Source organism: Ananas comosus, linkage group 7 (assembly GCF_001540865.1).
Source record: "Ananas comosus cultivar F153 linkage group 7, ASM154086v1, whole genome shotgun sequence".
Taxonomy (NCBI): Eukaryota; Viridiplantae; Streptophyta; class Magnoliopsida; order Poales; family Bromeliaceae; genus Ananas; species Ananas comosus.
The window spans coordinates 2356875-2382276 of record NC_033627.1 but is presented as its reverse complement, the minus strand read 5'-3'; the positions used below and the strand labels follow the sequence as shown (position 1 = coordinate 2382276).

At 36.1% G+C, this 25402-nt stretch overlaps 4 protein-coding genes across 8 annotated transcripts; 1 reads left to right on the top strand and 3 right to left on the bottom strand.

The window, feature by feature from the left end:
• Positions 2669-7063, bottom strand: LOC109712918 (phosphatidylglycerol/phosphatidylinositol transfer protein-like). Its single transcript, XM_020236724.1, has 4 exons — positions 6906-7063; positions 5866-5967; positions 4032-4192; positions 2669-3013 (listed from the first exon to the last, which is right to left on the bottom strand). Exons 1-4 carry the CDS (start codon positions 6988-6990, stop codon positions 2906-2908), a joined length of 456 nt encoding a protein of 151 aa, XP_020092313.1. The 5' UTR covers positions 6991-7063; the 3' UTR covers positions 2669-2905.
• LOC109713153 (probable receptor-like protein kinase At1g49730) lies at positions 8609-11339 on the top strand. 5 transcript variants are annotated; one of them, XM_020237132.1, is made up of 7 exons: positions 8612-8778; positions 9398-9705; positions 10067-10146; positions 10238-10305; positions 10451-10540; positions 10679-10748; positions 10836-11339. In XM_020237132.1, the coding sequence occupies exons 2-7, from the start codon at positions 9515-9517 to the stop codon at positions 11129-11131; spliced, it is 795 nt and encodes a 264-aa protein (XP_020092721.1). In that variant the 5' UTR covers positions 8612-8778; positions 9398-9514; the 3' UTR covers positions 11132-11339. The 5 variants fall into 5 exon arrangements, with proteins under 5 accessions (XP_020092720.1, XP_020092721.1, XP_020092719.1 ...); XM_020237130.1 differs by having other exon boundaries at positions 8613-8778; positions 9450-9705; positions 10094-10146; XM_020237129.1 differs by having other exon boundaries at positions 8613-8778; positions 9450-9705.
• Positions 12467-13650, bottom strand: LOC109713154 (RING-H2 finger protein ATL70-like). Its single transcript, XM_020237134.1, is given in 3 exon segments — positions 12467-12882; positions 12884-12979; positions 13182-13650. Coding segments are annotated over 3 exon segments (585 nt in total). The 5' UTR covers positions 13431-13650; the 3' UTR covers positions 12467-12642.
• LOC109712721 (dnaJ protein homolog) lies at positions 20089-23478 on the bottom strand. The gene is made up of 6 exons (XM_020236464.1): positions 23103-23478; positions 22275-22437; positions 22051-22192; positions 21688-21964; positions 21016-21214; positions 20089-20936 (listed from the first exon to the last, which is right to left on the bottom strand). Exons 1-6 carry the CDS (start codon positions 23250-23252, stop codon positions 20617-20619), a joined length of 1251 nt encoding a protein of 416 aa, XP_020092053.1. The 5' UTR covers positions 23253-23478; the 3' UTR covers positions 20089-20616.

Below are 25402 nucleotides of genomic sequence, written 5' to 3'. Positions count from 1 at the left end.
GCGGGACCCACAACGAAGTGGGCGGTTTCCTCTTTCTCAGCGCTGACGCAATTCTTTTCTCAAAAAGAAAAAAAAAAAATCAGCTAACAATCTAAAATAACTAATCTGTCAACTTAAAATTTCAATTTCAGTTACCAATACTCGAATCTTTAACAAACTGTGAATAAGATAAGATTGAACATTGCAAAAAAATGTTAGTTTGTTATTCATTTTTTAAAATATATTAGAAAAATTATTTTTATTATAGAATAAAATTACGCTTACTATTTCAATTTCAGTTATCAATATATATCAAATACCACGTTTCAACATCTGCATAAGCATCCTACCAAATTTGGTATCAAGTTCAATCCAAGTTTATCCTAAAAACCCAACCACTTTCGCCCATATCTTTTGGATGGGAGAGAGGGCGGTGGGGTGGAGGCAGTTTTCAAACCTTTTTTTTTGCGTTTTTGATATTTTGAAAGGAATAGGCACTAGAGCTAGCCTACAGGGGGGAGGATATTAGAGGATATATATATATACTAACTCAAAAGCAAAGTGGGGCGTGCGTGCGAGGGTCATGATTCGCGATGCGTGCGAAAAAAGAGAAATTTTTTTTTAAAATATAGTAGTCATGTAGATGATATTGAGTTTCGAATCAATCAAATTTATTTAAAAAAAAACATTTTTATTATATTCTTCTCTCAGAAAAATAGATGCCGTTAGCTAGATATAAATGATGTGACCACTTTTTAAGAGCCCAGCTTTATTATTGTTAAGTGAGATTTAAGCTTGATTTGATATTTATAAAAGGATACGACTGTAGGATCAATTTTATCACCACCTAACGCAATTGATTAAGAGTTTAATGGCTATTATATTACTCCAGATCTTATAGCCCATTATTTTTCGCTCATTGAAAAAAAAAGAAATGATAAATCTTACTACCATTGATATTCCTGATGCAGATGGTAGTTAAGCCGTCTCTATTTGTGTATAAACTTGTAAAAACACTCTGTTTCCCCCCTCCAAACAATGGGTTTCCTATACACACATTTAAACATTTAAACATTATTATACTATTACTGTACAGTGTACAATTTTTTAATTTTTATTTACTCATACTAAAAGGTCTTGTTTTTGTTTCTTACAATCAAGATCAGCCAAAGAAGCCCCAGATGCGCAACCCACGAATATTCCAAAATTTTCTATGCAAAATGCATTTTTTTGAGACGCATTATGTTCGAATGCGCCAGATTTTCTAATGATGATTCTTACGTCGATAACTATTTTACAATTTGCTTTACTGATTCGATAATATTTTTGTTAAGTTGAGATGTTTGTAATTGGTGGTACCTCCAACAACGGGGCTATCAATGATGATGATGAGTTTTAAAGCCCCGCTTTAGCATAAACGCGTGACCATGTAGCACTTGCACACTTTTTTACACACTTTTCCATCAAAAGAAAATATTTAAAAGGATTGTGTAAAGTTGTTAACTTTATTGGCTCTGATGCGAATTTACAATCGACTTCAATGGCTCGGTCCACGCGCTGCCACGTCGTAATTGGATCGTACGTATATAGGATAACATAATAATAATCAACGTACTCATTATTTGGATAATAATTAGAAAAAACTTCAAAAATCTCCCCCGTGATTTCAATTCTTTTTACTTCAGTACTCTGTAATTTAAGATGTATCAAGTTAGTACCCTATGGTTTATCACTTTATCACTTAGTATCTTGTGGTTTAAAGTGTATCAAGTTAGTATCCTGTGATTTTGCACTTTATCACTTTAGCATCCTGTGGTTTTAATTTTATATCAAGTTAGTACCCTGTGATTTTTTAAACCGTAGAGTACTAAAGTGATAAAGTGTGAAACCACAAGATACTAAAGTGATAAAATGCAAAACCACAAGGTACTAACTTGATACACCTTAAACCACAGGATAGTAAAGTGATAAAATGAGAAACCAAATGATACTAATTTGATACATTTTAAATCACAGAATACTAAAATGAAAAAGTGTGAAACCAGAAAAGTATTGTTTGAAGTTTTCCCTAATAATTATGTTCTTCCGAAGAGCTATGCTCATTACAACTCTCAAGTTGCAAAATGTGATCCGAGAACACTTATTATAGAGGAAGTTTAGTACGAATAGTTTTTTAAAAAATATGGACATCTCTTCAAATATAGACCATCTGGAAATAGTATTTTTAAGTCTCCAGCAATTTATCTGATTAAATAATAAAATGCAACATATTACCGCACTATCGTATACATTATTATTCTATTTTACTATCTACAAAATAGAATTTTTCACTATTCCTTTTTAGAGGTAAAGCACCGCGAGAAAAAAATCATTCGGGAGCAAGTTGGAGTTTTCTTTACGACAAAAATTGACATCAACTTCGACATAACAAAATTAACATACAGCTCATTGAAGCCCAAGCTCACACGGAACAGTCGACTCTCCCTTGCTAATGTGGACATATTGCCTCGTGCCAAACTGATGCGTGCTAAACGTGCATACCATCTACTGAACATTCAAAACATTTTGGCAAAGCATATATGAATTTTAACAATTTGGGCACTATAAGTGAGAATATGAAACTGTGCATCCAAGTGTTTGGGGTGTAAACTTGGATACACGAAGGAAAAGGTTGATATTGAGAGACTAATTACAGCTAATTACAGCTAAAGCACTTTAGTTTTGTAATTCAATATAGTTGGTACAATGCACATTGGACATGCAGGAAACTATAGGAAGTTCAAAAGCGTAACTGTTTGAGACAAGAACAAGAGCAGAAAGTGTAATAATCACCATACAACATACTCTGTGAAAGTAGAGACGGGACCAAGGGCTGAAAGTGTAATCACCATACAACATACTCTGTGAAAGTATCCCGACACGTGTCTTAAGCATCAGCAACAGGCGCGATAAACCCAATGCTAAAGCCGAAGGTAATGCAGGTCAGTTCCTCCCCACCACCTCCCACCATCTTCATGGTAATCGTGTATGAACCCTACACAAACAGAAAAAAGCAATGAAATGACCAAACCAAATTCCTCAATAGCGATTTTCACCTGTTTCAAGCCGGAACCAGGTATTATGGAGGAGAATGTGTTCTTCGGTTCTATAGAATTCCAATGATGGGATGCTAAAAGCAGGGGCAGAAAGGAGCAATGACATAAACTCAACAGATACAGGCATAGCATTGCACTATAAATAGTCTATATCAGAAAATTCAAAAGTTATATTCGGTAAAGAAAAATCACAAGGACAGCAAACCCAAAACAGAAATGAAGTTTTTATAGTCTGACGGGAACTATTTCACCTAGTTTGCTCTACTTGTTTACTCAGAATGACTCGATACAAAAAACTCACTGACAAAGATCACAAATCATGGATGCATATTGGGACAAGTTTACAAGAATAATAGTAGTACCACCCAATACCTACAAAACCAAAACCACCAACACCAGCTGCAAAAACAAAAACAAAGTTTCTAGTATCAACCGTGTTTCTTAGGCTAGGAAACTCATAGTTTTCATCTAACTGAAATTTTGTGGTAAACAAGAGAATTGCCATTCTCTAATGAAAAAGGAATAGTCCGTATAGGCATAGCTTCCTTTCCTTGCTAAAAATTTACCCCCACATAGTTTTATGAAGAACCAATAAGCATGTTAAATAGGGCAATCTATAAGGCAACTCCATGGTTACCATCAGGTATTAACTTGAAACAAAAGACACTTGTTTGTTTGTTTGAACCTGGGCATGGAGGATTGATCACTCTAAATAAAGTGAAAGAGAAGATTGCCTTCATTACTTTTGTTCGTATAGATTTACTTATGAGGGCCAGGGCCAGCTTGCGCCATGACATTTCATCACAAATCATACTTCTGACGAAACCAATGAGGGATGTAAAGCATGTATCCTTGAATGTCTTGTTAGATCTCACAAAAAATTAAATAGCTTTAGCATCATTTCTGCTCTCTTGATAATACTCCTAACTTCAAAAGCGTTAGAAGAAATAATATTACCGGAGGAGTAATAGATGGCAGTGTCTGCTGGTGTGCTAACGAAAAATCACCACTTGAGATGGGGCAAGATGTTTCCTCACAAAGATCCTTAGTTTCCTGGTGGACATGAAGGAAGAAGTACTTGACGTCAATCACAAGTTTCCCTTCAGAGATGGCATTTTCTGCAAGAAAGGAATCAGAGATAGTTAACCATTTAACTAACCACCCAAGTAATTATCCAAACAATCAACCTGAAAAAAACAAAATGATGCACTTTGAGACAATAATATGGCTCTATTAAGACATCTTTTGCACAAACCAAACCACCTAAATGGGTTTTAAGTTTCCAGCAATCTGATTAATTTTGGTAGTCCTTGGATTTCAGGTCAAAATGAGTACGATGTTAAAATCTACTGCAGCTATTGTGGAAGAACCATAAAATATTAAAAATAAACAACAAGAATAGAAAATACAGGTTTATTCCAACCAAGGTTTAAAGTGCCGTGGCACGGGGGTGTGCCGTTATGTCCCTGGCACGGTACGGCACAGGCACGCTTGCGTACCGACACGTGGCACGCTTGCGTACCGATAGATATGCATGACCTCCTACTGGCACGCTTTGACACGGACTTATTTCAGTTTTTTTAGTTCCAATAAACTCTTATAATGTTATTTTAAAAAATTTAAATAAATAATTATGAATATTTACTATGTATACCTTACTATACTCATCAATTAGTATGCATATAAGCTTTTTGTAAGTAAAATACAACTATACCTGATATAGAATAGAAATCAAAATACAATAATAAAATTTACAAGAACAATAATTATTTAAATTTACATCTTTACATAGAGATGACTGCTTAATTCGACATAAATCGTTGTGCTTGATCATATGGCATATTGTCATCTGCAGATACAAGATTTATTTGACAATATTGATATAAGTATTTGCTGGTATTGTAAGAAAGTCATATATTCCCGATATTACATCCATATTTTTTGTTCTTTTATTCTTTTTAAAAATATCTGATCAAAATTTGTTTAGGAGATCGATTTTTGTTCCCTTGATTCACCGAAAGCTTCGCGGTGCGACAATTTTTGACAAAATATTTTGTGAAGAAAAAATGCCAAAAAAAGAAAAAGCCAAAAAGGAAAAAAAAAAAAAAAGGGGGCGGCATGCACAGTACGTGCCGCTGGCACACACTTGCGTGCTGCTTTGTCTCGAGCGGCACGCATGTGCGTGCCGCGAGACAAAGGGGGCACGGTACGGCACTTAAAACCTTGATTCCAACTGACAATACCAACAGGATGCATATTCTGAGTTTCATTTTGATCAACAAGCTTTAACTGTGATAGTGCAATAAAAAAGATAGATTCCCATTGCCACTAAGCATTAATCACTCAGGCAACCCCTCTAGTGCAACAGTTTGACCCAACTTGAATACGTCACTAACACCTAGCCGGTTCATGCATGTTTGCAGAGCACTTGGGCTACTTGATGAATTCCATTGCACTATTTACCCTAATAATTCCTTTTCTTCTTGATTAGTCTATTGCCAACCGCGTAGTAGGTGCAAATGGATTTCATGGAGCTGCTGGGGAGATTATAAAAATAACAAGGCAAAATTTTGTCACTCACATGAATATTCTATCAACTGAAATGATCTGAGAAATTCAATCAGAATGGATATTGCAATTAATCAAATAAATGATTCACTAAACAGTGATCCTACCTAGGTTGGCTACAAGAATTTTATGCCTAACATGATTATTGCAAGGAATAAAGGTGAAACGAACATGTTAGGACAGGAATTGATAGGGAAGAATGAGAGCAAGTAAGTGATCTTACCAGTCGATGCAGAGATGGTGAACGTTGCTGGCTCACCCCGAGCAACTGGATCAGGAGAGATCTCTACGCCGCTAACCTTAACCGGATAATTAGCTCCTCTATCTGTGAATAAAATGACAGCAGATGGTGATAAAATCAAATTAAAAAAGAAGACCAATGCATTTCCATGTTATGATTGTCACTACAAGAATATGTTACTACGTCATTTTTTTCCCCTAACTTGACAACTACACACAGAAAAGCTCCTTTGACCAAAGAATAAGACATTATTTTTTCTTTACACCTCTGAGGGAAACATTTGCAAAATTAATACACCAACTGCAAGAAAGATGCATGTGATTCAACAAAATATGCACCGACAAATCACATAAACGAATATAAGAGACTCTCAAAACCATTGTAATAGTTGAAAAACAGCTCAACTAGATGCATCTGAAGGAGAGACTAGTAAATTGATATCAAAGTGTCAAAATATCTCAACGGAGAAAGAATCAACCCAAGATATGTTAGGGCGTATTGATTCATCTGTACACAAACATGACCAAAACCTTAAAAAAAAAAAACTGAAAACGCATACATGCACTAAAGGAGAAAGATGCGCGCAACATGCAACATGTTATAAGCACTAAAAATTAAGCTCATCAATAGAAAATTTATACAAATTAATACTATGAAGGGAGTACTGACTCATCTTAACAGAAATTAAACGGATCAAAACCCTAAATAATCTGAAACAGTACACATGCACAAAAGGAGAAGAAGTGTAAGATTCGACATATTATGCCCTAAAAGTTAAATCTCAGCTCATAAAGAGAAAAATTATACCAATTAACACTACAAAGAGAGCCTCAGAACCCTCACAGTAATCAAAACACGCCTAACCAGGATTCATCTACAAGATATACTAGAAAATCGATTCCAACGCGTAATAAGATCACAGCAAAGCTAGAATCAACCCTAGAACACCACGAGTCGCTCTACAAACTCATCTTTCGACGACCGAAACAGATCAAAAACCTTAAAAAGATCCGGAAACTCACTGCATTTCTCGACAGAGGTGGCGAGGGCGATCGCCGGGGAGAGGACGAAGAGAGCGAGGAGAAGAGAAGCGAAGCGGTTCGCCATTTTTGGACTCGATTCCTTTTCCGATCCGTGGAAGGAGTAGAAGAGGAAAATGGGAAATACGATTAAAAGATATATTATATAGAGGGTCGGTGGGTGTATCGGTGGCAGGTAAAACCGTAATTTTGAGCTCGACGAGGGGTTAAGTATTAGTATTATGTTGGGTATTGTGAAAAAAAAAAAAAGAAACTAAAAATAGGACGATAATGTGTTTCACGCTGTAGATATTTTTTTTTGGGGCGGGGGGGGTTTCCACGTCTTTTCCTCGTAGCTCCAGCGACCCAGCGAGTTCTAAAAATATCGTTTCAGTAATTATTGCGTGAACTAGGCGCACCAGTACACAAGAGCCATGAATCATCGCATTTCGTAAATTCAATCCACGTCACTCAACTGGTCTATGAACCATGTCCATGGAATCATTTGTAAATCGGCCTTATTGGGCCGGATAAAGCTCGAGGCGAAGCCCGATCTATTATGTCCATGGAATCATTTGTAAATGGGCCTTATTGGGCCGGAAAAAGCTCGAGGCGAAGCCCGATCTATTTTCGCTTGACCAACCTTATTGCTTATATTAGTGGGCCCAAAAATTACGGCCCAAGAGCCCAATTTCTATTGGGCCACTTGGGCTGGTCCATGCACCCACAAACCAACTCACCAACTCAGTGTACTGGTGCTTGCTCAAAATAATTATTATAATAATAATAACAACGTATAAAATTTATCTAACTATTTTTGGTTGACTATTCAATCAATCAAAATTTAAAAGTTTAAATTATATTTAACGGAATTAATTATTGGAACAGATATTTTATTATCGAAAATGATGTGAAAGTAATGGCTAGATTGGATCTTCTCTCCCTCCATTATTTCTGGGGCCTATCCCAGTAGGAATTAAGAAGCACGCTTGGAATTATGTAACCATGTTGATGTTGCGTTAACTCAATCAAACATGCTCCTCGTCAATTATTTTTTTTATATAGAGAAAAACAAATTCATTATTTTGGAACGGAGTGGACCATTGGATCCCGAAATCGGGCCCCACCCACGTGGCTGCATAAGCATCGCGATCCTTCTTTATCTTATTGTCTTTCACTAATAAGGCCCAGCCCAAGGGTCAGGCCCACACTTGAAAATTATTAGCTGGATTTGGTCTACCATATTCGCCATGGACCGGACCAGTTAAATTAGGCCACCTATAAACGAAAGTATGAGAAATTATTGACGAATATGTCCAAATCCATCACATCTATTTTTGTACCCTAAATTTGAAACATTCTAAATTTACAGAATCATACACGTTACGATCACTCGCGAAAATGTTCAATAATTAATGAAAAAAATATTTACAGAATCAAAAAGTAATGTGCGTGAACTTTTGTGTGGCTGTACGTGGACCGGGTTCATGAATAATCTCAATCCCATGCTACGGTAAAAATTAAAATTAAAATAAGAAATAAAAAGGAAAAGGTTCACCACAAAAGGTCGAGCCTTGTGTTATACTCTTCTACTTTTTTTTTTTTTCCTTCTTTTTTTGGTTAAAAAAAAAATTATTTAGTAGGAGGCAAAGGACGAAGAGAACGTGGGTCGTAAAAAAAAAAAAAAAAAAAAAAAAAAAAAAAAAAAAAAAAAAGGTTTTGTGCGATTCTACGGTTAAGGAGAGAAGGGTGAGTGGCGGTAAATAGTGGTAGTATAGGGGACCAAATGGCATTTTTTGTACACGTATTCCGAGGTTCCCTTCTCTTCCACTCTCCGCGATGAACAAGATGAAGCGACGCCTCTCCTCTTCCTCCCGTAATTTCTATTTCCTTAATTTCTTTTTTTTTTCTTTATATTACAATTTGTTTATCTTAGTTATAGGTTTCAAATTGATCATCTATGGTTTGATTGTGCCGTAAATTGAAGGTTGGTTCGCGAAGATCCTGAGAAAACTTTACCAATTTTGTTGAATGATGCGAAAATGTCTGTGTGTTCTTCTTAGTATTATCAATTTTAGAGAATTTAGAGTGCAAGTGTTATTTCTGTACAATTTTTGTCAGATTGATTTGACAGGTTCGCTCCATCAACCATTTAGTAGATAAATTTCCAATTTTTCTCCTGATTTTGCTGAATCCAATGTGAGTAGCAACAATAAGTTGAGAATTGAAGCAACCAACATTGATTAGTTATGAATAGGGAACTTGTATGATGAATTCAAAATTACCGAAGATGAAACTGATGTTACTGTTGCTGTTTACCCAGTAACTAAATTTCTGAACAATTTCCATTAAGTTGAGATTCGAAGAGAGATGCCGATTCAGCGGCTCGTTTTGCTTTCGTATTTACTGGTGGAATTTTTCTCTGATAAATTGAGCTTTTAGATCAGCTATACTTCTAAAATTGTGCACTGAATAAGGTAAACATCTTTGCCTAGGAACATAAGATCCTTTGTACAATCTCCCTCAATTGTTATTTCGCTGCGTCAGGTCCATTGCCGTTTGTGAAAAAATTCTCTCTCAAGGAGATCAAGAGAGCGACCGATGAATTCAGCATGATTCTCGAAACTAGTCCTCGCGGGATAATTTACAAAGCCCGGTTTCCGGATGGACAGGTTGCGAGAGTTAAACAGCTACGATCTACGGAACGAGGAACGAATACCTTCTATAAGAAAGTGCAACTACTAGGTCGGCTGCACCACCGCCATCTCGTCAAGCTTCAAGGTTTTGCTGAGGGAGTTAATAGGTTTGAATGTAAAATATGCGCAGAACATCATCCCGCCCTTTCATTGATTGGTAAATTGCGTTGAAATTTTCAATTTGATCAATGTTCAACTGTTACAATTGGGCCCCTAACTTTCGCATTTCGTTGCAATCTTACTAAGTTGGATGAAATTGCCCACAATATTGTTGTATGAGAAGTGCAAAAGTTGCTTAAAGGTAAGATTGCAACGAAATGCGAAGATTAGGGACCCAGTTGTAACAGTTGAAAGGTTGAAGGCCTAACTAAACGACGTTAAAAGGTTTGAGGACCGTCGATGCAATTTAACCTTTAGTTAGTGAATCACATTATCGCGTCCAGATGGTATTAATATATCTTATTGAAGGTTGTTACGATCCGATATTGTCTTCAGATTTCTCGTCTTTGACCATATGGAGAATGGTAGCTTGAAGGAGTATCTTCATGGTATGCTTTACATGTGGCAAGAAGTAGAAAGGTTTTTTATGTAGTTGTGATTAACTATATCTATTTACTTGCTTTTTCTTTTCCCGTGAAGACCCTCTGAGAACCCCATTAAATTGGCGGACACGATTGCAAATCGCTATCGATGTAGCAGCTGCTTTGGTAAGTGGTTTGTTTGAAAGCAATATTATGCTCTTCTCGCCAAATATTTTGAATCCAATTAGCATGCACAGCGTAGACACAAAGAGAACGTAGTTAATTTCGCAAGAGGAAGCTGTATATGATGGTTCTCATGAACTTAATGCAGGAATATCTTTGTTATTTCTGTGATCCTCCTGTATGCCACATTTCGATCAGCTCTAGTAATGTTATGCTTGATGCGAACTATGTTGCAAAGGTGATATTTTTCATATTCAAGTATGAAAATCTTGTTGTGATTGGAGAAATAAATATGCAAACAGTACTTCTAATAAAGATATAAGCACATAAATGAACCGATCAAGTTGTAGCTAACAACCTGGTTTTCTTGTAACAGCTCTCTGATGTGGGATTTAGTGACAGTGACTTAAACCATGCTACTGAACCGAACACAAGAAGCCCTACAGGTTCCACCTCTTTTAAATAAACAAATTGATTCAGTTTACTCGCATATGTTTATATGATAAGGTCCTTCGCTGGTCCTTTATTTACAGATCACATTGATCAAGGAAACAGGGATTTGGTGTTTCAGTTTGGCGTGCTGGTCCTTGAGCTCATAACTGGTCAATCACTGGGTGAGGAAGATGAAGTGGTCCATTGGGTCCAGGAATCTGAATTTGCTTGTTCGATGCACAAAATGGTAGATGCTGATCTTGGAGATAGTTATGATTCCAAAGAGCTTAAAAGTCTTCTTATTGTAGCAAGACTGTGTACCAGAATGGGAAATGAAATTTCGATTCCCCAGATACTCCGCTACTTACAGGGAAAGGTAGAACCTTCGATTTTATAACCCTAAATTTTCCAGATCAAATGCACTTGTCTTAGAATGTGAATAGAAGAAAGAGGAGACTAGCTGAATGATTCGGTACGACTGTAGCTGAATTTTACCGAGCCAATTGTTTCCTTTCTTCATTTTCTTTTCTGATACTTAATATTTATTCTGTACGTACGGAAGCTAATTGTGATGGAAGCTAATCTCTTTTCCCCGTCCTTCTGTATTCCTTGTGTGTCGTTTACTTCAGAATCGATGTAGAAAGGCTACAATGCGTTATTTATTTTCCTTGCCCTGCTCATGATACCTCATAAATAGGCCGCTAACTTGTGAAATCTTGTTGACTTCCAGTATTATGTGCATTTTTGTGGCTATTTTATTTTGAGAATTTCTCTCGATATTAGGCATTTGTTCACCTGATATCATTGGCCACTAAAATGTACGGCGAAAGATATGGAGGATAAGAAATAGGAGTTAGGAGTGGTGATATTTTGCTGAGTTATACAAAATTTGATCTCAGAGGTACAGAGGAAACTAGCTGGAATACCTGTAGACTATATGATTATATAAGTATAATTTATGGGTCTTGTCTTTTTTCAGAAAAATTGAAATTCGAGTGATGTTTTGTGAACACATTTCTGTAAACAAAGAAGGAAATTATGAGCATTACTTGCTGAGATTGTAAATTGAACTAGTGGAGGAATGATGCTTTACTTTCAACTATTGACAAAGTGTAGTGCAGGGTCCTACCTGGAGGTATAAGTGATGTTAAAGTTGTTTGAGATGAGGTGTATTAGTATGTGCAATGATGCTTGTTAGGTGCAAATTTTATAAAACTGTGGTTCTTAAGCAATGTTATGTGTGTAGACTTTGACACTGGAATAAACAATTCTAGCAAATAGAAGATTGGTTTAGATTAGTTTAAGCGGCGATTTGGTAGTACCAGAATACGATAATCGCCACTGGGACCTCTCTTAACAACTATCAAATCTATGGGATTATAGCTGTTTCCACTGTTTATTGTATCATTATTATTCCTATGTTCTTATACTTTTTTGTGGGCTTAAAAGGCCTACATACAGCTATGATTTGGTCTCATTCAGTTGTAGCAAGTGCTATCTTATTGTTGTTAAACTCTATCCTCAGTTCCAAACATGTGCTAAGTTATTGAAGATCCAATGTTAATTTTTTATTAGGATTTGATTTGTTTGGGACAACAAGGGCTAACTCATAAATTTGAGAGCAGAGCCCACAAAAAAAGGTGAAAAAATCATGTATATTTTTGTCATTCCAAAGTTAAAATAGTGATTTTAAGTTGCACCAAATATGGATCCAGAGTTTCTCTTTTTCCGATTGTTTTTTTCCCCAGCTTCTCAGAGGAATGAGCAGAGAATTGCTTCCATTTTTCTGATATGTATAACACTAACTTGAATCTAATCATTCTTGAATCACACTAATGAACCTACCCACAAATCAAAAAGTACAAAAGAAAGATAAAAAAAAAAGGGAGAAAAAAAGAACCTTCTAGATCATGATTGCCTCGCGAGAGGTACGACCTCTGCGAGGGGGGTGGGGAGGGGGGAAGGGACGGGGGAGGTCCGGCAGAGCGGGCAGGTAGGGTGCAACCGCAGCCATGTGTCGACACACGTAAGGTGGAACGCGTGGCCGCATTCCGGCAGCACCCGGAGAACATCAGCCTCCTTGTAGTCCGAGAGGCATATCGAGCAGCACGTCGATGCTGCCGCCGCGATCACTGCCGACTCTTTCTCCGCCCTTCTTCTTCTTCTTCAGCTCCGCGTAGAGCACCTTCGGGTAGCTCATCAGCGTCCCCTCGTCGAGCCCGAGCTCGATGTCGTCGGCTATCACCTGCGCGTAGAAGGATTCGTATCAACGCAAAAGCTTAAGCTGATAGATAGAGAAAATAGAAAACCGTCAAATGTTATATGCATGCAGAAAGAAATTCCTTTCAAATGTGGCCTATAGTTGAGGGAATGTTCCTACTTTTATTTTTCACACCAATCAAACATTACCATCATCTCCTCCATTTTTCACATCAATCAAACATTACCATCATCTCCTCCGCCGGTCTGCCGGTGCGGCGCGCTGGCCGACTGCGGGGGTCGGTGGAGCTGTTGGCGGTGGACCGGGTGCAGAAGTAGGAGGCGAGAGTGATGGTGGTGATGAGGAGGAGGATGCCGACGGAAACACCGACTCCATACCCGAACCCGCCGATGCGGTCCGACGCGAACATGCCGGCCGTGCCGTCGTCCCCGCTGCTGTCGGGGCCGAACGACGCCGACGTGTTGTTTGAGCTCATCTGATCTTATCTAATCCAATTTAGTCTAATCAAATTAGTTAGAACTAATTAGGATGAAAATTGAGGAGGGGGAGGAGAGGCTGGTTAGAGGGTGGGTGGTGCATACTGGATATTTGCTGGGTTGTGTTGGTTTTTTTGAAGGGAGTTGGTATCTGAGGGGAGAAGCAAGTGTGTTAGTCTAGATGGAAATGTCAACGCTCATAATATTATCATGTTGTAGAGCCAAAATTTTAAAAAAAAAGTCATTGGATATACATATATACATAATATATATAGAGTTGAGCTATGATACTTTTACAAGTATCACTATCATGGTGCTATTAAGTTTTAAGCCATTGGATCTACTTTTTAATTATTAATAGTCCTTGGATTAAACACTATTCCACCTACCACCACCTACCACCATCATCTCAACCTCACATCTCTCCATCCAAGGGCTAAAAACACACAAGTATCACCCTCATGATACTTTTACAAGTATTCTAGCCCTACTCATATATATATATATATATATATATATATATATATATATAGAAAAACTTCAAATACTCCATATGGTTTCGCACTTTTTCATTTTAGTACCATATGATTTAAAGTGTATCAAGTTAGTATTCTGTAGTTTCGCACTTTCATTTTAGTACCCTGTGATTTAAAGTGTATCAAGTTAGTATTCTGTAGTTTCGCACTTTCATTTTAGTACCTTGTGGTTTAAAGTGTATCAAGTTAGTACCCTGTGGTTTCGCACTTTCTCACTTTAGTACCTTGTGGTTTAATATTTCGTTAAGTTATATACTCCGAAATGGATAATAAAAGAGAAAACTGAAACCACATGGTACTAAATTGGTACAAAATTGAAACCACATGGTACTAAATTGATACACTTGAAATCGCAGGGTACTAAAATGAGAAAGTGTGAAACCATATGGTACTTATTTGATATATTTTAAATCACAAGGTACTAAAGTGTAAAAGTGCGAAACCACAGGAGAGATATTTAAAGTTTTCACTAAATTATATAAAGAGAGAGAGAGAGTTTAACTAAAATATTATTAATATTATATATATAGTGATTATAATTCACTTTTTATTATTGAATTATTACTATACTACCAATTCATCTCTAAATTAGTTGTTGTATTTATTTTTTTTAAATAAACTCAAATAGAAATACGAAATAACTAGATTTCGAATTTAAAATATTAATACCAATAATCGAGTACTTAAACAGCTGTGGTAGATATAGTCAATCTATAAAGCAAATTTCTAAGTTCTAGTTGGGGAAGGTTTTTCGAGGTCAATGCTCTCTCCCATTTTCTTTCCTTATGCATGGTCTCTATGGATCTATGCATTTTATTTTTTATTTTGGGTAAAATTTACAGAGGCCCCTCTACTATCTCCAAATGACATCTTAGTCCCCTTAAAATAATAAAGGCTTCAGTTGCTGAGAGTTTTTATGTAAAAAGAAAACTCCATTGTAAAATAACTTCTAATCATATTTGAAAAAAAAAAAAAAAAAAACTAATATAAGAATAAAGTACCCAAACTAAGTCGTAAATCATGATAATATATATCCATTAATTTACCCTTTTGCTTTTACCTGCGAAGTATGTGATTTTTCAATATCATGGTTATGGAGATGGATTTCTATTCATGCATTTGAAGTTTTTGTTTTTTATTTTCGTTTTTTATTCTTTTTTTTTTGGGTTTTTTGGGAGAGGGTGTTGTAGATATGTGTTGCTTTCGCAGTTTCTTTTGTCTTTTAATGGTGAAGCTCTCTTTGTTCCGCAGCTTCTTTGACGTGCACTTCACGTTCTAAAGAGGAGATGCAGTTGAATCTTTTTACATATATGGCTAAAATATATGATTACTCCAATTGTTAGCATTCAGTTAAATCGAATTCGACGCGCTTATAATTAGACTCGACCCGACAGTTATTATATTATCTAATTGGATTAAAATTAATTTCACTTTTAGATTAAAAAGCTAATTATAAATATGTTCTAACCATATTAGTGGAACAATTATAAACGGATTTGTCCCAATCTCTTACTTATATATTAGGGTTTGGGATCCCTTTATAAATATACGGATTATTCTCTCATAAAAATAATAACAAAAGAAATAGAAAAAAAAAATTACTCATAAATTCGTGAGTAATTTTTGAGTCATCTTGTTAAGAGTGAGAAATCACATTTTCTTTTAACCTATTATTTCATAGGATTTTTAATGGTATTAGAGATTGTGCTCGTTCGTAATTTGATTTACCGTAGATTTGGAGCGTTAGAAAACCTTCGTGAGCGATTCGAGGACACGTAAATCAACCTCTACGATTCGAAATCATCGTGTTCTGATGCGAATCGCTTCCATAAAAATTAAGAACGAATACTTTCGCCGCGTACTACACCAATAATAAATAATTTTTAGAATGGTACAGTAACTATTTATAAGGCCAGACATTAAAATTCTCGCATGTGTGTTTAAAAAATAAAATACATGAACCTTCGCTCTCGGCTAGCATATTAATATACGGTAACAATATATAGAACTTATCTAAAGTATAGATCATTTTGAGTTATTATTCAATCTTTCATAATTTTGACTTTAATTACTAGCCAATCTTTCAATTTGTTCCATTTGAGTCGGCTAAACACTTTAATTCTAAATTTTGAATGCCATGTTTATCTTTATAAATTTAGTTAGTATATTTCATGTAATTCTCGTAATTATAAATTTACTAAAATAAGTAATTAACTCGAAAATAAAAATTCCTACTTAATTGACTTCGAAAATAGTTGGTAAAAAATGCAAATGCTATTGAAAAAGTTTAAGTTGGAATGAATATTTCTGAAATCAAAGCAAATCAGATCTGAAATTTTATTAAAACTGTAACAAAATGCTACAAAATAAAGTTCATGGGCCTATTTCTAAATCAGTTATAGCACTTGGAGGTGTCATCACACTTTAATTTATATTCTTCTTTTTTTTTTTGTTTCTTTTTTTTTTTTTTTTTGTTATTAGAGTTGAGTAAAGCAAACATCCAACACCTTTTGAAAGGCATCTTCAATCTTGCAGGATTCTTAGCTTGCCCAACTATAAAACACTTTACTTGAACACCTAGGATTCTCAAAACTTTTTTTCTACTCAAAAAATGTGAATTATTTATATGGTAAATATTTCTCACAAAAAAAAAAAATGGTAAATATATGTTGTATGTATATATATATATAGAGAGAGAGAGAGAGTAGAGCTACTATATTTTTATGAGTATAAATATCTTTGTACTTATAAGTTTTCGGCCGTTGGATGAAGAAATGCGCGATTAAAATGATTGGTTTCCGGTTAAGAGGATAAGAGTCCCCTAGGGTTAAGTACTGGAGCTCCAGTACTATAACCTCCTTTTTTATCTTAGGATGTTTAAATTAATGATCCATACCGTTAAATATGATCTACGATATATGATTATAGGAATAAATTTTTAATTTTTTTATATTATTTACTTAGTAAGTAAATCATGTAAAAATGAATGGTAGAAATTGAACAATCTTGAAAATTTGAGGATGAGACTTTTTAATTCAAGATTAAGGATGATGACCTTAATCTAGATAGTTTAAAATAATTTTTTTATCAAAATTTGAATAAATTTAAATTTTTCTATACTGTTAAACTATAAACTCGTCACAATAGCCATTAAAAATTAAAAAATTTGAAATTATTTGATTATAAAATAAAAGTGACTCTTGAGAGTGGTGCCTATGCTTCCCAGTCTCAAAATGAGTCGGAAAAAATGAATTATGTCGAAAAAAATATAAAATTTTATTTTTAAAACTTTAAATACTTAGATTAATTTTAACATTGTAAATCGTTAATTTGAACATTCTAAAATTGAAAATAAGACTATAGTATTGAAGTCTAAGTCATACATATATATATATATATATAGAGAGAGAGAGAGAGAGAGAGAGAGAGAGAGAGAGAGTTGGGCTAGAATACTATTGATAGCAAAAGGTCTTTTTTGCTATTAAGTTTTTAGCTTTTGGATCAATTTTATTCATCATTTCTAACAATTAGATTAATATTATAACCGAGTGGGGATGACTCAATCCTAAAGGGACCACTCAACCCTAAGAAACTAATATCATCCTAACCCTACAATTTCTCATCAAAGGGTTAAAAATTTGATAGTAAAAAGAATCTTTTGCTATCAATTAATTACAAGAATGAAGATTCTTGCTTTCCTTGGAAGAAAAGGAAAAGCACAGAATCTATAAGGTGCTGATTAGTTATACGATTTGGCTACAAAAAAAGTTTTTAATCATATTTTTCACCTAAGTATTGAGATCTTCTCTAATTATGAATAAGAAAAAATTAAGAAGAATTTAGATTAGATTTCCAAAAAAGAAAGGGACTTGTTTAATCAGGCTCACAGTCACAGAGCTCTAGTTTATATTTGAAGATAAGGACTTTAATTTACTTAAATAAGCAACACATTAGTTACTAGATTACCAGTCATTATCAGCCAAAAAAAAAAAAGTAATATGACCTATTCAACCTACTTTTTAATTGATGCAACAATAACAGGTAACTAGAAACAAATTAAAAATTAGATAATTGTATTACTAGTGATTCAAAAAAAGGAAAAAAAAAATCTTAGTAAGCTACAATCAATCATCTGACAAATAGAAAGTCAGAAGTTTTATCGCAGTTGAAAGCTGAGATAAATTTCTATTATTAGAAGATTTTAAGTTCCAGAAGACAGAAGCTCTAATATGAAACTTTAATGCTGTTGAAAATTAAATAGTAGCTTTTTTTTTCAAATAAAACTATTTAAGTGGCACTTAATCAATTGAACTTTACAATGGAGCAACAAATAATTCATATGGAAAAGAAAAGGAGAAGAGTATCATTTTTGCATCCATTTTTAAAAGACAGAGTGATCAACAACTGAAGTTAACAATTTTGCTATAATTTCTTATATACTGTGCTGGCAAAATGGAGGATCCTTCCTGTTTCCCATCTTACTAATTTGGCACCTTTCAACTAAATATTTTAGATTTTAGATTTTAGATACTATTTATTATCAATGTGGAAAAAAAAAAAAAAAAAAAAAAAAAAAAACAAGTTGCACCAAAATTGGATTGTGCCAAACTGCTACTTTTAAGTCTACAACTGGCCCGAATCTAAAGGCGAGTCGGGATGCGTGTTAGAATGATTCAAATCAGGTCTCAATAATCACACAGTTTTGGAGTTTACAATTATTCAAATCAGGTCTCAATCATCAGATGGTGTTTTTGTCCGGAAGATCACGCCGATAGGAAATGATTAAAACTGGTAGGATTTTATTAAAGTTATAGTTATATTAGGATGGATATTTAAATCTATATGAGATAAGTTGAATGAATTTTGGATTTAAATTAGAGTCGAATTACAATTATACTAGATTGGACATATATATATTTGCATAAATATGCATGTAAGCGAGCCCTTGTGCTTTGATAGTGGTACAAGCTTAGCCACAAGCATAGGGCATAATCCAAGGTAGTTATGATTTTAGATGATTCTGGTGCATGGTTGTGAAAGGCCGTGCGTGTTTCTCGTGGCCACAGGTCATTGTTATGCTAGTATATTTTATACATGGGTGTTATGCTAGTATATTTTATACATGGGTGCACGGTATGAGGATAGTCTTCTGAGCCTATAAAAAATGAAAAAATAGTGAAACTACTTTGCATCGAAGAGTAGTTAGGTTCTATTTGATTTTTTTTTTTTTTTTTTTTTTTTTTTTTTTTTTTTTTTTTTTTTGTGATTGTATAAGATCTATTGAAGATTGCAGCACTAAACTCTTAATTGGTAATTCAGATACCAACCAACTGTACTAAACAGTGGTGAATGAATAAACGGTAAAATCTAGATTCGAAAATAATGGCTGGTGTTAGAAATTAATTCCTAAATAATTGATTCCCGCGTGTCCCAGCATGCTGTATTCGATGATGACACCTTAAACTTCAAGTCCAGCAGTCAGTGAGAGGAAAAGAGGAAGAAAAAAATAAGAAGGGAATCTCCACATGCTCCACGTTTTTGAATAATGATATTATTATTACCATCAAGAACGTCACAATTATGAGTGCCACACGCAGAAGGATTAACAAATGTAGACCAAGCAAAATGCGAGTCCCTCGACTATCTGAGAATTAACTCTCTTCAAAAAGTTTTTGTTTGCGCAGGACAAAGTCAGCAAATCTCCCAATCGAAACAAAGCAGGATTGAATCCAATAATAAAATTTTCATACCTCCCTACTCGGAGGAGAAGGCCCCCCTACAACTTTTCATTTGTTAGTGAGTCCTCAAACAAGGGAAAGGGTGCAAACAATAGACTAAATACGAAAGTGGAACCAACGCCAAACAGGTCTAAGAATCTGAAACACTGGCCTGAAAACAAGGACCTGCTTACTTGCCGTGTCATTCTTACTAATTTCCGTTCACCTGTGACCAAGTATCAATGCACAACAGCCATAAAAATTGTGCACAACAGCCCGGGTTCGGACAAAAGAATCAAATTCCTTCATCATTCGCACAACGCAAATGCAAACCCCCAAAACATCCAACCACCGTGCCATCGTCAATCTTCAACCCCCTCCAGCTCGCTCTTGAAGAAAATCTAACAAGTCGCTGCCTATTACTATTGAATTGCAACAGGTAAGAAATAACACTCTCAGGTGGCATACTGTTAAAAAGAGAGAGAGAGACTCCGATTCCACAACATCCCATACAACAATCCCCGCTCTTCATTCAAAATCAAAAATTTTCTTCTTAGGTGCTTCACACGTGCCGTGGCGCCTGTTGGATCCTCGAGAGAAAAGGCTTGTGCGCAACTTTACCAAGCAAGGAAATGAGAAATTGAGCGTAGAAAACCAATCCCAAAAACATACGCGCACTCACCACCGTCGACAGCATTACAGACAGAAAAAACTAAGGTAATAGAAGTTCCTAATCAGATATTTGGCGGCAAAGCAACAGAGGGAAAAGTAAGTCTGAGGGTGAGTCTGAAGCACCCTCCCTACTTCAGCTGGTAATATACTGTCCACAGCCACAAGATTTTATGACATAAAACGCAATTACGCGAGTCTTATGACCCAAAAATCATAGTTATAGACCCCAGCCAATACCTGTAAGGCAGGTAACGCTCCGTTTACTGCTGCGCGCATTGCACTCTCTGGGCGCCACCGTGGGCCTCCTCGTCCTCCTCGTAGGCCTCCTGAGCCTGCGCCTGCTTCCTCCTCATCTCCTCTTCAATGTTGACATCGTGCAGCGTGGTTTCCTCGCACTCGTCAAGCTCCATGTCGGTAAGCTCCGACACGGGCTTTGGCGGGAGCACGGCCTCGAGTGCTTTGACCTGCTCTAGGGTCAACGAGTCGGGGAACTCCACAGTGAAGTGGATATAGAGCTTTCCCCGCATGAACGGCCTCTGGTACACCGGCATGCCCTCATCGTTTATTGCCTTAAATTGGTCTGCGTTAAGAAATCATATTAGAATTAGCAAAGGGTATTGACTTAAAGATCAGCTGGGAGAGCGTTTTAGAGTGCACACCTGGCTTGACTACTTCACCAGGGTTTGATTTGATGAGCAGCTGCCTGTTATCTAGATGAGTCAAAACAAACTGGAATCCGCATAGGGCCTCTGTGAGTGAGAGGGTGTGTTCAAGAAAGAGATCGTCGCCCTTTCTCTTGAACTTCGGGTGTTCTTTCTGTTGGAGGACGAATACGATGTCACCAGTGACCGTGTCAGGCTGCATGACAACAACAGAGTAAGTCAACAAAAGATTGCAGAGAGCCAATGCCCCAAACTTGGAGCGATGGAAAGTTGTTTGTTTGGATGGACTCATGTAAAGAGACTAAAGAGAATAGAGAATTATGGTTTTGATTGTCTACTTTTCCTCTGCCTCCTTTTCTCTGCTATTCAAGAAAGAAAAATGAGCTTTCAAGTCTCCAGGAATTTAAATTCTCCCAAACTACCACTTTCTCCTAATCCATTCTATCGTCATAAGTTCAAACCAAAACTTCAATTGGATGCAAACAACCCAAAATAATTTACTCTTGCAAGTTCTTTTCTCTTCTCCCCATTCTCTTCATCAAAACAGAGCACGGAATCTCAAACATCAAGCTAAAATTTTTCCTAAATAGGTAACAATGTCTTCAGCGATTACAAAAAACACAAGCAACTCTAGCACCTCTATTTCAGAAAAATGATAGTACAACATACCGCCTCATCTGCCTCCCCAGGGAAAGTGATCTTCTGTCCATTCTGCATACCCTTCTCGACAACAACCTCCAAAACCTTCTTCTCCTGAACAACCTTCTCGCCCTTGCACTGTGGGCACCGATCTTTCTCGCTGATGGTCTCGCCAGTCCCTTTGCACTCATTGCAAGGGTGCTGCATCTGTTGAATCATACCAGGGCCCAGCTGACGAATAGTAACCTTCATGCCTGACCCCTGACATCCCGCGCATTTCATCGATGCACCAGATTTCGAACCTTTACTGCAAATTTCACCAGTACCTATGTTATCAGCAGTGATGCAGGAATAGACAAGGAGTTTAAGTAAATCTAGAAGGTTACTACTCACCCCTTGCACTTGGAGCAAATAACATTTCTAGAAAGAGAGAGCTTCTTAGAGGTCCCATTGTAAAGGTCCTCTAGAGAAACTTTTAGGGGATGAACCACATCTTCTCCCCTCCTCTGCCTACGGCCCCTGCTGCTGCCACCACCTGTTCATTCACACATCAATGCACAGTATTGCTAAGGCACAAAAGAGATATAGAAATGCTTGCTGCGGGACGTGATGCATACCTCCGAAGGGGCTCCCGCCGAAGAAGGATTGGAAGATATCAAACGGGTCGTGCATTCCTCCTCCGCCCATTCCTTCCTTGAGGGCATCCTCGCCGTACTGATCGTAGATCTCACGCTTCTCAGGATCACTCAACACTTCGTATGCCTGGGCCAATTCCTTGAACTGAAACCGACGACACAACGCGTCAGCGATCCATTTTACAGATATAGAACTCAAGCTTAACAAGAAACGTAGATTGGTACAGCACTACAGCGACGGCCTAGTAGCTTTAACAAACTAACATAAATGCCAAAAACAGGAAACAACTCTTAAACTATTTGTTACTGCAAACAAAACGTAACATACAGATAAGATTCAACTCATACCAAATAAAAGCCCCATCTTCGCTAGCCAAGATCCAATACATGCGTAAGCAAATTAGAACAGATGAACAAAATCCACATCGCATCAGGTTACGTAGGTCACAATCCCAAATATTTCGAGAAACGTAAGGGCAAAATGAAGTGGTTCCAGGCAACTTATAAGGAGATCGGAGATACTAAATCTCTAAAACTCGGTATTGAAATGATATTTCGTTTCAGAAAACCCATTTGATCTCTCATATATCAGCAGTTACAGCAAGCACAAACAAAAATGAAGGAAGATCGAAAAGAATGACTCAGATACAATACCCGATCCATCAAAAAGTAATAAAAATAATGAGAGCAAATCAAACCAAATTACAAAATCAGCAACATAATTCACAGATCTACGAATTCATAACCACGCAGCCATTATAAATCAGAGAGAGGTCACAGAGGATGAAAACAAAGGGGGCGGCTTTTTACCTTCTCGGGGTCTCCACCCTTGTCGGGATGGTTCTTGATCGCGGCTTTGCGGTAGGCCTTCTTCAGATCCTCCTGCGACGCGTTCTTCGACACGCCGAGGATCTCATAGTACCTCGTGTTGTCGCTCTTCTTCGGCGCCCTCCCGAACATCTTCGCGGCCAAACCCTAAATCGACTCCCCTGGATCCAACGAAGAAGACGACGACGACGACGACGACGGGATCGAAACCGTAATCGCTATTCGGGGAGGCGATCAAAAGGGATCGGAAAAACCCTAACCCTAATCAACGGGATCGGAGTAGGCCGGGCTTTGGGGCTCGTCGGAGAATATAGGACAAGATTAATAAGGGTGGGGAGGTGGGGCGTGAGGAGTAGAGAGGGACATAGGCGGTGGAGAGGAACGCTCTAGAAGGCCCGGGTCTTCGCTGATGCTTAGGTGGAGTCCCGCTCGTCCGATGGTAAATGGACGGATGAGATGGCGCTTCTAGACGCTTCTTCGCTTCATTTCGCGATGGGACTCTCCCGTGTTTGAGACAGCAGAGGTGATGGACTCCGAACAGGAGATAGCTGTGTTAGGGGGCTGATTAAACGACACGTGGCACAATGAGTGGAATGGACCGGGCTTTCATAATGGGCTGTGTTGGATAGTCCGATCCATTTAGGCAACATGGGCCTAAATTTGGTCGTATTAGGGCAATGCTTGGGATACGTGCAATAAAAAAATAAAAAAATTTTAAAAATAATTTATTTAATTTTAAAAATTATCTAATTTTTTAAATTTTTCAAAAAACAAGATAATTTGTTCAATTTCATATTGTTAGGTTTTTTTTTTATCATCATGAATAGGTTTTGATATTTTTAATTTATTTTTTTAAAAAAATGAATTTGGATTTTGTAGTTTGAGATTTGAATTGTTCTTTTAGTGTCAAAAAATTTAAAAAAATAATAAAACATCAACTAATATAAATAAAAAATAGAAAGCAAGATTAAAAAAAAAAAAGAGAATAGTGAATAGGTTCTCTTTTGGTTAGTATATTTAAAAAAAAAAATCAAGTAAATTAATTGGCGAAGACTTGTGTATCTAAGTCGGAATTGTGGATAATGCATGCGTCAACGACTATTATTAATGACTATGCGTAGAGCGCATTATCCGACGAAGGCGCGAGAAATCACTTACAATACACTGGTATTCATGCTTACACTCGACACTGACGCAATATGCAGATAGAGAGAACAATGAAGAAGTTTGATAAAAAAAATTTATGATAAGAGAAGGATACAGAGAAGTACATAGGGAAAAAAGATTCCTAAAAGGAAAAGTATTTTTTTCGGAATAGAAAAGAAAAAAATTGCATAATCTTTGTGGGGAAGAGAGAATTTTGACGTGAGAAAGTGGAGTTTGATGTGCATTTAGAAAAACTTGCCTTTTATGGAGTTAGAAACCTTATAGAAGGGATAATTCTATCATAAAAATGATAGATATTGTGACTCTCATCCATTAGATGAAAATCTAATGGTTTAAAATTTGTCTATATAATATCATTAAAAAAATTAAAAATATCAAATGATTGTCACATATACATATATAAAACTCAGATCGTACAGATATTAAGATCATAATATCATTTCATCTTTTTTATCATTATATTTCAATTGAGGAGTATTTTTGGAAAGAAAAAAAAAAAAAAAAAGAAAAACTCCCTTTTAAAGAAGTATGGATTTGCAAACTCATATGTTGCCTTGGACAACATGTATAAAATCATCAAAAGGCCTTGTTAATTGTATTGAAACACATCAACACAGTGCTCTTCATAATATATCTCTACTAAAAAAAGAAAATTAATATTGCCAAAGCTATTTCTAATATTGCAAAAGCTCAATTGGTGGGTAGAAAAAATATATCTACTTTGATAATATTAAAAGCAGCTTTAAAAGTAATTACTAACATAATAATATTACTCGCAATGACTAACTAAGAGATTAACGGTTGAAATCAATGCCAGTGCCTTCCAAAAAAAAAAGTTAAAGAAAAGTTCGAGCCTCTGGTTTCTACTGTAATTCTTCGTTTGGTTAGATATAATTACAAATATAGTATATTTGAAGATGAATGCAGTTGAAAATACAACAATTGCAACTATATGTATCCTGTTTGGTTAGATATAGTAAAAAGCGGTGCTACCACAAATAATTTATTTCATTCAGTTGAGTTAAATTTTTACTATTATATATATATATAAATAAATAAATAAATATATATATATATATATATATATATATATATATATATATATATTGAGATTA